The sequence below is a fragment of the Nomascus leucogenys genome, chromosome 22a (assembly GCF_006542625.1).
Source record: "Nomascus leucogenys isolate Asia chromosome 22a, Asia_NLE_v1, whole genome shotgun sequence".
Taxonomy (NCBI): Eukaryota; Metazoa; Chordata; class Mammalia; order Primates; family Hylobatidae; genus Nomascus; species Nomascus leucogenys.
The window spans coordinates 12,920,234-12,935,278 of NC_044402.1; the positions used below are offsets into that span (position 1 = coordinate 12,920,234).

The window sequence follows — 15,045 nt, forward strand, 5'->3', positions numbered from 1 at the left end:
AGGCAAGTTTCTTTGATAGGAACACAAAGTATGAACAAGAAAATTTAAAAACTGACAAACTGGACACCTCAAAATTTAAAACTGCTCTTTGCTGGGTGTGGTAGCTCAAGTCTGTAATCCCAGCTACTCGGAAGGCTAACGCAGGAGGATCACTTGAGTCCAAGAGTTTGAGGGTGCAGCTAGCTACAATTGTGCCACTGAACTCCAGCCTGGGTGACAGAATAAGGCCCTGTCTCTTTAAAAAATAAAAACACGAAGATGAAAATCAAAGTCAAAACAGATAATACATTGGACCCAATGTAAAAGAGACAATGGACATTTTCTTTGAAAATGTCTCATTTTGAGAGTATCTCTGCACTAGAGTACCTTAAAAAAGCATAGGTTGCTAAGGCAGGTTTGATTCCTAAACGCTACAAGCAGGGGTTATGAGTATCACAAGCTAACTCAACGTATAGGCTGGAGAAAAGGAAAAAGGGAGGAGGAAGGCAATGAGTGAGTGAATAAGAATCCAAGGAAGACAGCACAGGGAGATGGAAAGGGCAGGACAGGAGCATCCATTGGGAAGAAGTGGCAAACACTAAGAATTACTTACAAGTGACTTCAGCTGCTTTCTGTCTGGCTCTACTCACTAAAGTCCATCTGGAAAGGACTTGTTTAATGGGGATGAAAAACCATTATTTTAGAAAAGGAAAATGCATATTTTTCTTTTATTTATGTATTTATAAAAAGATTTACACCAATCAGGCCTGTAACATGTACAAAGTAAATCTCTCTTTGCAAAGTTAAATACATGAAAATCCAAAAGCAGACTGAATTATAAAAAAAAACCTTTTTTATTTTTGTCACTAAATACAATTAGTTTCCCTGATTATAACCCATAATCAATGTCACCTAACATACAGATGGTCTGTACAGAGGTGAACAACCCCAGCGTCTTTCTCTACATATATATTAGGACCACTAAACTCAGAAAAAGCAGAGCCGAGCTTGTTAAATTACTGTCTGTTTTAGAAACTCTTACCATTTAAAGGAAATTGGAAGATTTAGGTAGAGTACTTGTATAATAACTTAAAAAGTTAAAAGCTTGTAGTGATAAAATAATCTTGTGCACTGTTCTCAGAAATTTTAGGCAATAGGCCTTCTTGCAGATCCCAAGACTAGAAAAAGACAACCAATCACTGCAACAACTGGGCTTGGTTCATTTGCCATATGGTTGGTCGTGGTGCATTTCTGGTGTGTAAGTCAACAGAACAATCATGACCCAGAGGTGAAGCAAAGCCTAGAAAAGAAAAAGCAATTTGTGGATTAGCCAATAAACCAATCTTTACCAAAGGCCCACTGTACACTGAGGGCAGGCAATATGTCTTACCTGCCTCTGTATCCCTTATGGGACACACATGAAGGAATGAATGAAAGAAACAACCAAATGAGCTCAGTGCAATGGAGGGTAATAAAGATTTGCTACTCCTACAGAATTCAGTTGAGAGGAGTCAGCTCTGAACTTCAACACATTCAGAATATGCATGTGTATGCAAAATAATCAGGTGATTATAATGCAGAGTGATTAAAACTGCTAGATACACATGAAGTTGTTCAGAAAACACTTTTAAAACAGAGTTATAGTTGGTATTTTGAAAGAGAGTTTAACCAATGTTTGGTGAAGAAGAGATGGGAAAATATTCTAAACAGGAATAATGCGTCAGGTTTCAGAGGCTGACGTAGGGCCCAGAACACGATTCATAGTGACAAATTTAATTCCCTCATGGTAGTACTAAAATGATACGAGATTCCATCACTAAGCACCTCACCACTTTGTAGTGTGCCAGAAATCACATCTCATGGGCACCATCTCATGACAGTGCCCGTGTTACTCATAATCACTAACACCTGGGAAATCAACCCCTCGGGGCATATTCTGAATGCTTTCTGATGCCATTCAATTTTTTTTTTGTACTCCCCACGCTTTCCTTTTTAAAAACTTATTATGGTCTCTGTCTCTCTCTCTCTCTCTCTTTCTTTCTTTCCCAGGCTGGAGTACACGCGTCCGGCTCCCAGGACTCCCCGGCAGTCCCTGGCCTGGCGTGCAGGCTGCCTGGGATTGCCGCTGCGCGCCACCACCCCTCCCTGGTTTTTCTCCTTTGGCTGGAGGCGCGGTTTGGCCATGTCGGCCAGGCTGGTCTCCAGCTCCTGACCTCGAGTGCTCTGCCCGCCTCGGCCTCCCTTAGGTGCTGGGACTGCAGACAGAGGCTCGCTCACTCGGTGCTCGGTGTTGCCCGGGCTGGAGTGCGGTGGCATGGTCTTGGCTCGCTGCAGCCTCCGCCTCCCAGCCGCCTGCCTTGGCCTCCCAGGATGCTGGGATTACAGCCTCTGCCCGGCCGCCGCCCCGTCTGGGAGGTGGGGAGCGTCTCTGCCTGGCCGCCCATCCCCTGGGTTATGAGGAGCTCCTCTACCCGGCCGCCTCGTATGGGAGGTGAGGAGCGCCTCTGCCCGACCGCCACCTCGTCTAGGAAGTCAGGAACGTCTCTGCCCGGCGGCCCATTGTCTGGGATGTGAGGAGTGACTCTGCCCGGCCGCCACTCCGTCTGGGAAGTGAGGAGCGCCTCTGCCCGGCCGCCCCGTCTGGGAAGTGAGGAGCGCCTCTGCCCCGCCGCCCGTCTGGGAAATGAGGAGCGCTTCTGCCTGGCCACCCATCGTCTGGGAAGTGAGGAGCGCCTCTGCCGGCCACCCTTGTCTGGGAAGTGAGGAGTGCCTCTGCCCGCCGTCCCGTCTGGGAAGTGAGAAGCGCCTCTGCCCCGCCCGTCCCGTCTGGGAAGTGAGGAGCGCCTCTGCCCGCCACCCCGTCTGGGAAGTGAGGAGCGCCTCTGCCCGGCCGCCCCGTCTGGGAATGAGGAGCGCCTCTGCCCGGCCGCCCCGTCTGGGAAGTGAGGAGCGCCTCTGCCGGCCACCCATTGTCTGGGAAGTGAGGAGCGCCTCTGCCCGGCCGCCCCGTCTGGGAAGTGAGGAGCGCCTCTGCCCGCCGCCCCTCTGGGTGAGGAGCGCCTCTGCCCGGCGCCCGTCTGGGAAGTGAGGAGCGCCTCTGCGGCCGCCCCATCTGGGAAGTGAGGAGCGCCTCTGCCCGGCCGCCCCGTCTGGGAAGTGAGGAGCGCCTCTGCCCGGCCGCCCCATCTGGGAAGTGAGGAGCGCCTCTGCCCGGCCACCCCTCTGGAAGTGAGGAGCGCCTGCCCGCCCCCCCTCTGGAAGTGAGGAGCGCTCTGCCCGGCCCCCGTCTGGGAAAGTGAGGAGCGCCTCTGCCCCCTCGGAAGGAGGAGCGCTCTGCCCGGCCCCCGTCTGGGAAGTGAGGAGCGCCTCTGCCCGGCCGCCCCGTCTGGGAAGTGAGGAGCGCCTCTGCCCGGCCGCCCCGTCTGGGAGTGAGGAGCGCCTCTGCCCGGCCGCCCCTTCTGGGATGTGAGGGAGCGCCTCTGCCCGGCCGCCCCGTCTGGGAAGTGAGGAGCGCCTCTGCCCGGCCGCCCCGTCTGGGAAGTGAGGAGCGCCTCTGCCCGGCCGCCCCTCGGGAGGGGGGGGGGGGGGGGCTTGCCCGGCCGCCGTCTGGGAAGTGAGGAGCGCCTCTGCCGGCCGCCCCTCTGGGAGTGAGGAGCGCCTCTGCCCGGCCGCCCCGTCTGGGAAGTGAGGAGCGCCTCGGGCCGGGGGGGGGGGGGGGGGGGGGGGGGGGGGGGGGGGGGGGGGGGGGGGGGGGGGCCGCCGTCTGGGAGTGAGGAGCGCCTCTGCCCGGCCCCCCGTCTGGGAAGTGAGGAGCCCCCCTGCCCCCCAGGGAGCCCCCCCCGCCCTCTGCCCTCCGCCCCATCTGGGAGTGAGGAGCGCCTCTGCCGCGGCCGCCCCGTCTGGGAGAGTGAGGAGCGCCTCTGCCCGGCCGCCCCTTCTGGGAAGTGAGGAGCGCCTCTGCCCGGCCCCCCTCGGGATTGAGGAGCGCCTCTGCCCGGCCGCCCCTTCTGGGATGTGAGGAGCGCCTCTGCCCGGCCGCCCCCGTCTGGGAAGTGAGGAGCGCTTCTGCCGGGGCCGCCCCGTCTGGGAAGTGAGGAGCGCCTCTGCCCGGCCGCCCCGTCTGGGAAGTGAGGAGCCCCTCCCGCCCCCTGGAGGGCCTCTGCCGGCCACCCCCCGTCTGGGAAAGTGAGGAGCGCCTCTGCCCGGCCGCCCCGTCTGGGAAGTGAGGAGCGCCTCTGCCCGGCGCCCTCTGGGAGTGAGGAGCGCCTCTGCCGGCCCCCCTCTGGGAGTGAGGAGCCCTCGCCGGCCCCTGGAGAGGGGCTTGCCGGTCTGGGAAGTGAGGAGCGCTCTGCCGGCCGCCTCTGGGAGGAGGAGCCTCTGCCGGCCGCCCCGTCTGGGAAGTGAGGAGCGCCTCTGCCCGGCCCCCCGTTCTGGGATGTGAGGAGCGCTCTGCCCGGCCGCCCCTTCTGGGAGATGTGAGGAGCGCCTCTGCCCGGCCGCCCCTCTGGGAGTGAGGAGCGCTCTGCCCGGCCGCCCCGTCTGGGGAAGTGAGGAGCGCCTCTGCCCGGCCGCCCCGTCTGGGGAAGTGAGGAGCGCCTCTGCCCGGCCCCCGTCTGGGAAGTGAGGAGCGCCTCTGCCCGGCCCGCCCCGTCTGGGAAGTGAGGAGCCCTCTGCCCGGCCCCCCCGGAGTGAGGAGCGCCTCTGCCCGGCCGCCCCGTCTGGGAAGTGAGGAGCGCCTCTGCCCGGCCGCCCCGTCTGGGAAGTGAGGAGCGCCTCTGCCCGGCCGCCCCTCTGGGAAGTGAGGAGCGCTCTGCCCGGCCCCCATCTAGGGAAGTGAGGAGCGCCTCTGCCCGGCCGCCCCTCTGGGAAGTGAGGAGCGCTCTGCCGGCCCCCTCTGGGAAGTGAGAGCGCTCTGCCCGGCCGCCCCGTCTGGGAAGTGAGGAGCGCCTCTGCCCGGCCGCCCCGTCTGGGAAGTGAGGAGCGCCTCTGCCCGGCCGCCCCGTCTGGGAAGTGAGGAGCGCCTCTGCCCGGCCCCCCTCTGGGAACCCCCCCCCCCCCTGGATGAGCGCTCTGCCCGGCCCCCTTCTGGGAAGTGAGGAGCCCCTCTGCCCGGCCGCCACCCCATCTAGGAAGTGAGGAGCGTCTCTGCCCGCCGCCCCGTCTGGGAAGACGTGAGGAGCGCCTCTGCCCCGGCCGCCCCGTCTGGGAAGTGAGGAGCGCCTCTGCCGGCCCCCCTCGGAGTGAGGAGCCCTCTGCCCGGCCGCCCCTCTGGGAGTGAGGAGCGCCTCTGCCCGGCGCCCCGTCTGGGGAAGTGAGGAGCGCCTCTGCCCGGCCGCCCCTTCTGGGATGTGAGGAGCGCCTCTGGCCCCGGCCGCCCCTCTGGAAGTGAGGACGCTCTGCCCGGCCGCCCCGTCTGGGAAGTGAGGAGCGCCTCTGCGCCGGCCGCCCCGTCTGGGAAGTGAGGAGCGCCTCTGCCCGGCCGCCCCTCTGGGAAGTGAGGAGCGCTCTGCCCGGCCGCCCCGGATCGTCTGGGGGGAAGTGAGGGAGCGCCTCTGCCCGGCGCCCCGTCTGGGAAGTGAGGAGCGCCTCTGCCCGGCCGCCCCGTCTGGAAGTGAGGAGCGCCTCTGCCCGGCCGCCCCTCTGGGATGTGAGGAGCGCCTCTGCCGGCCGCCCCGTCTGGGAAGTGAGGAGCGCCTCTGCCCGGCCGCCCCCGTCTGGGAAGTAGGAGCGCCTCTGCCGGCCGCCCCCTCTGGGAAGTGAGGAGCGCCTCTGCCCGGCCGCCCCGTCTGGAAGTGAGGAGCGCCTCTGCCCGGCGCCCCTCTGGGAAGTGAGGAGCGCCTCTGCCCGGCCGCCCCTCTGGGAAGTGAGGAGCGCCTCTGCCCGCCCCCGGGGGGGGGCCCGCCCCCGTCTGGGATGTGAGGAGCGCCTCTGCCCCCCCCCCCCCCCGCCGCCCCCCCGCCCCGTCTGGGAAGTGAGGAGCGCCTCTGCCCGGGCCGCCCCGTCTGGGAAGTGAGGAGCGCCTCTGCCCGGCCCCCCGTCTGGGAAGTGAGGAGCGCCTCTGCCCGCCATGGACGCCCCCCCGTCTGGGAAGTGAGGAGCGCCTCTGCCCGGCCGCCCCGTCTGGGAAGAGTGAGGAGCGCTCTGCCCGGCCCCCCGTCTGGAAGTGAGGAGCGCCTCTGCCGGGCCGCCCTTGGGGAGTGAGGAGCGCTCTGCCGGCCGCCCCTCTGGGAAGTGAGGAGCGCTCTGCCCGGCCGCCCCGTCTGGGAAGTGAGGAGCGCCTCTGCCCGGCCGCCCCGTCTGGGAAGTGAGGAGCGCCTCTGCCCGCAGGCCCGCCCCCCCCTCTAGGAGTGAGGAGCGCTCTGCCCGGCCGCCCCGTCTGGGAAGTGAGGACGCTCTGCCCGGCCGCCCCGTCTGGGAAGTGAGGAGCGCCTCTGCCCGTCGGAGGAGAGGCTCTGCCAGCCCCCGTCTGGGAAGTGAGGAGCGCCTCTGCCCCGGCCGCCCCGTCTGGGAAGTGAGGAGCGCCTCTGCCCGGCCGCCCCGTCTGGGAAGTGAGGAGCGCCTCTGCCCCCGCCCCTCTGGAGTGAGGAGCGCTCTGCCCGGCCGCCCCTTCTGGGATGTGAGGTACGCCTCTGCCCGGCGCCCCGTCTGGGAAGTGAGGAGCGCCTCTGCCCGGCCGCCCCTTCGGGATGTGAACCCCTGCCCGGCCGCCCCTCTGGGAAGTGAGGAGCGCCTCTGCCCGGCCGCCCCGTCTGGGGGAGGGGCCTCGCCGGCCCCGTCTGGAAGTGAAGTTGGGGCCGCCCTCTGCCCGGCCGCCCCGTCTGGGAAGTGAGGAGCGCCTCTGCCCGGCCGCCCTTCTGGGAGTGAGGAGCGCCTCTGCCGGCCGCCCCGTCGGGAAGTGAGGGCGCCCTCTGCCCTCCTTTGCCCCCCCGTCTGGGGAAGTGAGGAGCGCTCTGCCGGCGCCCCGTCTGGGAAGTGAGGAGCGGCCCTCTGCCCCGGCCCACCCCCTGGAGCTTCTGGGATCAAGTGAGGAGTCGTCCTCTGCCCGGCCGCCCCGTCTGGGAAGACGTGAGGACCCCGGTCTGGGAAGTGAGGAGCGCCTCTGCCCGGCCGCCCCCTTCGGGGATGTGAGGAGCACCTCTGCCCGGCCGCCCCGTCTGGGAAGTGAGGAGCGCCTCTGGCCCGGGCCGCCCCCGTCTGGGAAGTGAGGAGCGGCCCTCTGCCCGGCCCGCCCCGTCTGGGAAGTGAGGAGCGCCTCTGCCCAGCCACCACCCCATCTAGGAAGTGAGGAGCGTCTTGCCGGGCCACCCCGTCTGGGAAGGACGTGGGAGGAGGAGCGCTCTGCCCGGCCGCCACCCCATCTAGGAAGTGAGGAGTGTCTCTGCCCGGCCGCCCCGTCTGGGAAGACGTGAGGAGTGCTTCTGCCTGGCTGCCCCGTCTGGGAAGTGAGGAGCGCCTCTGCCCGGCCGCCCCTTCGGGGATGTGAGGAGCGCCTCTGCCCGGCCGCCCCGTCTGGGAAGTGAGGAGCGCCTCTGCCCGGCCGCCCCTTCGGGGAAGTGAGGAGCGCCTCTGCCCGGCCGCCCCGTCTGGGAGAGTGAGGAGCGCCTCTGGCCGGCCGCCCCGTCTGGGAAGATGTGAGGAGCGCCTCTGCCCGGCCGCCCCTTCGGGGATGTGAGGAGCGCCTCTGCCCGGCTGCCCCTTCTGGGGTGTGAGGAGCACCTCTGCCCAGCCGCCCCGTCTGGGATGTGGGGAGCGCCTCTGCCCGGCCGCCCCGTCTGGGAGGTCTACCACGGAGGCCAGAAGCAATGTGGGGGCTGGACATGGTGGCTCACGCCTGTAGTCCCAGTACTCTGTGAGGCTGAGGCGGGTTGATCACTTGAGGCTGGGAGTTCGAGACCAGCCTGGCCAACATGGCGAAACATATGAAAAATGCAACTGAGAAACCAACCAACCAACCAAGCGACAACAAAACAGGTCTACCCTGGAGTCACACTCTAATTTTTTCTATTTTCCTCCCTTTCTGATCCTTTATCCCACTTTCTTTTTCTTCCTCTTCCTTCTCCTTCTTCTTTGTCAAATAGAGGATTGAGTTATTATCATTGATCCATAAAAAAATAAAATAAAAAAATAAAAACTTATTATGCCAGGTGCAGTGGGTCATGCCTGTAATCCCAGCACTTTGGGAGGCCGAGGCGGGTGGATCACTTGAGGTCAAGAGTTCGAGACCAGTTTGGCCAACATAGTGAAAACCCATCTCGTAAACAGAAAAATTCGCTGGGTGCAGTGGCGCACGCCTATAGCCCCAGGTACTCGGGAGGCTGAGGCAGGAGAATCGTTTGAACCCGGGAGGCGGAGATTGCAGTGAGCCCAGATCATGCCACTGCACTCCAGCCTGGGTGACAGAGCGAGACTCAGTCTCAGAAAAAAAACAACAAAACAAAACAAAACACAAAACCTGTATTTAAAGGAATAACTCTTCCCTCTAGTGGATCACAGAGAAATTTCTTTTTAAAGAAAATAAATTTCATTTTGTTTTAAAGAAATTTCTTTTTGAGAAAACAGCCCATCTTAATTCAACCCAACTACTTTTAGACATACCCACTCCGAATAGTTAGCAGCCTTTTTAGGCACACAGTACATGCGAAATGGCATCCCAAACTACCGTAACCATTTTACTAGAGGTAAGAAATCTGGGAGAAAGTAAATCAACCTTGAGGCTCTTTTAGAAAATAAAGCAAAACACATGAAAACAATTAAAGCAACTTGGCACCATCAAGATAAAAAATTATTTTGCATTCAAATTGTTTTTATCATTAGAAGGGCTTTAAAATGGAGGTAACTATTAGACTGTGTTTATTTGTAGGAAAAGCCTCTGAGGAATTTTATGCTGGACATAATGAATTGTCAATTTATACTCTACCAAAAGAAATCTTAATTACTAAAACTGAGTTCTCTCTTTCCAAACTGTCTGCTGGCTGGGTGCATTGGTGCATTCCTGAAATCCCAGCACTTTGGGAGGCCAAGGTGGGAGGACCACTTGAGCCCAGAAGTTTGAGACCATCCTGGGCAACATGGCGAAACCCTACCTCTACAAAAAACACAAAAATTAGCTGGGCATGGTGGTGCACGCCTGTAGTCCCAACTACCTGGGAGGCAAAGGTGGGAGGATGGCTTGACCCTGGGGGGTAGAGGCTGCAGTGAGCCAAGATTGCACCACTGCACTCTAGCCTCAGCAAAAGAGCCAGACCCTGTTTCAAAAAAAAAAAATTGATTGATTGCTAAAACATCAGTAAGATCAGTAGCCAAAAAACAAATAAACAAACAAGTTAAAAATCAAGTGCAGCATTGTTTTTTCAAACAAGTTTACTTACCATATATATAATTACAAAAACTCGCGCTATGGGGTATCTTCGGAGAAAAATTCCCAGGCGAATACTGTGCAGACACAGGTGTGGGGGAGAGCGGAGAGGGGAGAAGAGAGTCACAGTCAAAACAAATCTTCCTGTGGTAATGTCTAATGATGCTGATAAATTTCACTCATTTAAACTATTGATGTGGCTACCACAGAACAATTTCTATAGCAGACTGTTAAATGATTACTTGAAATAATAATATAGAAATGTCATAGAGATAAACAAATGCTTTTATCATTATTTGGGGCTTGGCTGTTAAACTTCAGCACAGGTATTTCTCTTAAATCTATAGGCACAGTTGTAGGAGGCAAACTTGATCCCTCTCTAAATCTTTTTTTTTCTTTTTTGAGATGGAGTTTCGCTCTTGTCACCCAAGCTGGAGTGCAATGGCGCGATCTCCGCCCATGGCAACCTCTGCTTCCTGGGTTCAAGCAATTCTCCAGCTTCAGCCTCCTGAGTAGCTGGGATTACAGGCGTGCCGCTACCACCACGCCTGGCTAATTTTTTTGTATTTTTAGTAGAGACAGGGTTTCACCATGTTGGCCAGGCTGCTTTCAAACTCCTGACCTCAGGTGATCCGCCTGCCTCAGCCTCCCAAAGTGCTGGGATTACAGGTGTGAGCCACTGCGCCCGGCCTAAATTTTTTTTAGCGGAATTAAAGAAGTTACAAAAGATAAGGTGGGTGTCAACTATGTGACGGGAAAAAAAGAGTCTAGTTGGCATTAACCTGCAAATAGCTAATCTAGAAGCTTTTGTATAGATACATGCTTCTAAAAGGTACAAAGCTATAAAAACTCATGCATTTGAATAAATAGTTTGGAAGCAATATGATGTCCAGATCTATTATGCCTCTGCAACATTTTTTTCCCTATGAAGACAGATACACGTAGAAGCAATACCCCTTTCTGCTTCTTTCATTGCCACTAGCACAATGTCTTGCACGTAGGTTCTCTAACAACTACGTATGTTGAATAAAGGAACAGTTGAACTAGATGTGCTTAATTTGGACATAATGGCTATGGCATCCTAGTTCTGAGGCTTCAGTCATCTTGGTATATCATTCTTATTTTTAATACAATAGCTCAATTCTGACACAAAAAGGTACAAAAAGATTATTATGCCACAAATCATTAAAACTTTTCATTATAAACACTACAAAGAAAAAGGGTACAGTAGGTTATTTAGACAAGAATCTTATCAAGGCTATATGTAAACTATTAAAATATTTTTTTGATAAGGTAGATGTCTGCTAATATAAAAAATTTACATATACATAAACATAAATTTTGTTATTTATATAAAATAATAAAATGAGTACTGTTCAGTTATTATATAGTAGCATCTTTTATTCTAATAGCATGATAAAATTCTGGGATAAAACATTCAAATGGATACTTTTACATGAAGTAGAGGCTTTCTCAATAAAATTTAATGAAGTTTCTAAAAACAGAATTTATTATAGAAAGAAGAGATACAGTCAGGGTTAATCATCTTCAATAAAATGTAGGCATTGGCAGACCTCTTGACATAATCTGATGACACTGAAATATCATGAAAGGAATAAGTCACTTTCTCAAAGTGTAATAAAACTGTAAAATAAATAAAAGTGTATGTAAGTGTAAAATATCATGAAAGGAGTAAGTCACTTTAAATATAGACTCTGACTGATGGGAGTCACTATGACTGAAACCCTGAAAAACATAAAAACAGCTGATGGTCCATCACTCATCCCTACTGGCACTGCTTACCTGAACTGATCAATTGAACTAGCAGCTTTGCGAACTTTTCCGTACATTCCTGCCAGATTAGTTTCTGTGTCATTAAAAAGAACAGGAACATTTCGCAGACGAGTGCCTGTTTAAATAAGAAAATAAATTAGTGTACTGACATAAAAATTAACTAAGACAATTATAATTGGAAATACACTGTATTACATGTGGGAGGAATTTTCAAGGGCAACTTTCTAAGCATCACCCCAAAGTAGATGAAACTATAAAGAAAGGACAGATAAATCTGATGACATAAATGTTTAAACGTCCATATCCATAAGAAAAAATTTTAAAATAAGAAAATGATTTTAGCAAAAATTAAGAAATTTACAAATACTAAGCATTCACAAGAGTCAATATTAATGGGCCCTTTGTTCCTGTGCGAGGAGGAGTGAGGCCTGGTGGTCTTTCTATGAAGCAGAGGACTCCCAAATGTGTACTCCAGCCCAGAGGCTTCATCCCTTGCCAGACTCATCCAACTGCCTATTCGCTTCCATCCGGATGTCTAACGGGCACCCCAAAGCCTGCCTAACACTACAATTCAGAGTTCTTGTCCTAGCTGTCAACCTGCCTCAGCTGCCATTTCCCTGTCTCAGGACATCACAATTCCAATCCTTCCATCTGCTCAGGCCAAAACCCTTGACTCCTTTCTCTCAAACTCCATATCTGATCTGCCAGCATATTCTGTCAGCTCACCCTTAAAATAAATTCTCAATCCACCCTCACAATCCCACTCAGTTCTAGACTACCATCTCTCACATGGATTAATGCAATGGCTACCCACCCACCTCTGGCCTCCTCTCGCCCTGTCTCCCTGCTTCCACTTTTAGCCCTGTGCAGTCTATTCTTGACACGGCAGTCAGAGGCAGCCTATTAAAGTGCAAGTCAGATCAGTCCCCCCTCTCAAGATCCTTCAATGGCTTCCTACCTCATTCAAAGTAAAAGTCCCCATACAGGCCTCAACGGCCTACTCCAAGCTCTCTGGATTCATCTTACACAAGTGTCTTCTTCACTCAGTCTACTCCAGAGGCCCTGGCCACCTTGCTCTTCCTGAAACATGCCAGGAACATGCCTGCCTCAAGGCCTTTGTGCCTGCTCTTCTTTCTGCCTGGAACACTTTTTTTCTATGCCTCCTCATTGTTCACTATCTTACCTCCTTTGGGACTTTAAAGAAGTGACACTTTTCAACGAGGTCTTCCTGATCGCCCTATTTAAATTACAATGCCATCCCCATACCTGGCACCCAGTATCTCTTAAACAATTTTTTTTTTAATTAAAAGAAATAATTTAAAGCCAAAGAACTGAGAAATTTGCTGAATGACAATTTGTAGACTTTACGAAGTTCCAAGATTAAAAATCTGATCTGTTGATGCTTATACTATCTTACACATTATTTTTTAATTACATATGTTGGGAATCTATAGATTTCTTTAGATATGGTTATGTGAACTATGTATTAGCTCTAATACTCATAACTATTTACTGGAAGATTATTAAAGCTAATCTTGTTTCAAGTGTCCCGAAAGCTCTTCTCTACTGAACTCCTCACCTTGTCACCATCATCTTAAGTATCTCAGACATTTCAATATAATTATCAATCCTCAGACTACTTTCCCCAAGTCTAATACCGGTGAGGAATATTAATTAGTCCATTATCCAGTTCACTAACAACAATACTAAACAGTACATGGCCCAGGTCTTATATCAGAAAATTGAGTCCTTCATTGCATGAAGTTTCTTTCAAATAAAAATGGTCTTTCTGTAATTTTTCAAAACCATGTTTGAATGAAATGTTCTTTTGAGTTTCCTTTTTTGATTACCTTCACCGTTGTCAATTCCAGACATATTAATCGAAGACCCATTACTACTATTTCCAGAGGCGGAGTTCATCTGCTGTTCGAGGCGCTCCAGTTGAAAGACCAGGGAGTTCTTTTCTGTGCTGAGACTCTCCAGCATGGTCTGTTTCTGGATGAGAGTCTCTGTTAGCTGATGGAGTCGATTTTCTAACTCAGACTGACTGCTATTGCTTAAAGTTTTATTGGTAAGCTGAAAGAGAAAGTGTTCACAAAACTGTTACATAAAATGAAAGTCATACAATACAGAAATCACACTACTACATTTTCATAAGTAAATTGTGGCATTCATTGATTTCTCAAAAGTCTATACTGACTCAATGTCTACAGAAGTGATTTTCAAAAACTGGGGTCATGAAATCAATTTGGTGGGTCAAAATCAGCATTTTAAAAAATGTAATAGAATAGAATGGGACATATTCTGATGTTTATGTAATACATAGTATATAAAAGTATAATTTTGTGAAACTCCTGTTTCGGTTTTGTACATGTAAATGCAGGTGAGTATTGAGACACGATGTAAACTGTGAGGCATCATGGTCAAAATATTTCAAAGCATGGGTTTAGAGGACACAATCCACACTTTTCAGCAGGGATTCAAAAGCCTCTGTCATTCAACAGTTGCGGTGCAGTGCAAAGATCACAATCTGAGGTTTTCATCCCTGCTCTGCAATTTTCAAGCTATTTGACTTCGGGTAAATTGCTATACTTCTCTGAATCTGTTTCCTCATCTGTAAGTGAAGATGACAGCACCTGTTACACATGGTATTTAGGGATAGTACATGATAGTTGTCCTAGGAGGCTCTGGCTGAAAGCTGGTACTTAACGAGTTCCTTCATTCCATCTTCCATCTGGTCTTGTCTGTCTCCATCTCCCAACTGGTCTTGTCTGTCTCCATCTCCCTCTACTCTCATCCAGCCTTGGCTATGCTGGCCACGTTTCCTCTGTTTGGAAACTCAGTCCCCTTCTCTTATCTAGGCTCCACCTGCCTTTCTTTCTTATAAATCCCTTACAGCACTCCCCACAAATTAAGCACACCACAACAAACAACTACCAGATGGAATTATGTTGAATATAAACTACGGTTTACTACTTAAAAAAGAATGCTCCATTTTAAGATTGCACTGTGATCCCCTAATCAACATACTTCATACTCTTTGTTGAAGTCCTCTCTAATCACTCTAGCCCAGGTTAATCTTAGCCTTCTTGGTAAGTGTCTTGGTATTTATCAGTCACTCCGATAACGCTGTTTTATGGGAGTCAATTTCGCCTCCTCAATGAAACTGTAAGTCAGCTTCATGAGGGCAAGAATCATTGTCTACATCAATACAGTTTTGAAAAAAGTTTGATCTAAGTTTAAAACCCCAGCTCTGACATTTCCTAGCTACAGTATCTTGGGAAAGCTATTAAATCTGAGCCTGTTTCCTTGTTCATAGGATACGATGCTTACTTAAATTAACATATAAAACACCTAACATGGTACCTGTCATATGGTAGGCACTTAAAAAAATCAGCTTCCTTTCTTATGAATCCTTTACAGCACTCCCCACAAATTAAGCACACCACAAGAAGTAACTACCAGATGGAATTTTATTGAGTATAAACTAAGGTTTACTATTTTTAAAAGAATGCTCAATTTTAAGATTGTACTATGATCCCCTAATCAACATACTTCAAGATTTTTTAATCAAGGTAAAATCTATATAGTGAAATACCCAGGTATTAAGCATAAAATGAATTGTGACAATGTTTGACGGTATAGCCAACATCCAGATCAAAACAAAGAATGTTTCCATCACCCTAGACAACCACTATTCTGATTTCTATTACCAGAATTTAGTTTTGCCTATTCTTGAATTTCCTATGAGTGGAATCACACAGTATGAATCCTTTTGCATATGGCTTTAAAAAAAAAAAAAAATTCATCTGAGTTGTGTTAGTTTGCCGAATGGTTTGCAATTTGTTTATCCATTACCTGCTGATGGACATTTGGGTTGTTTCCAATTTGGGCTATTTATGAACAAGCATGTTATA

At 52.2% G+C, this 15,045-nt stretch overlaps 1 protein-coding gene across 1 annotated transcript in view; it reads right to left on the bottom strand.

Annotated features, from left to right (window-relative positions):
- Positions 1-677: 677 nt before the first annotated feature.
- GOLGA5 (golgin A5) overlaps positions 678-15,045 on the bottom strand; it is a 51,075-nt gene continuing 36,707 nt past the window's right edge. Inside the window, exons 10-13 of the mRNA XM_030803332.1 lie at positions 12,979-13,204; positions 11,138-11,243; positions 9,348-9,411; positions 678-1,279 (exon numbers count right to left, since the gene is read on the bottom strand). Of these exons, the coding sequence (XP_030659192.1) occupies positions 1,199-1,279; positions 9,348-9,411; positions 11,138-11,243; positions 12,979-13,204 (477 nt within the window). The 3' untranslated portion in view covers positions 678-1,198. The remainder of the gene's footprint in view (positions 1,280-9,347; positions 9,412-11,137; positions 11,244-12,978; positions 13,205-15,045) is intronic.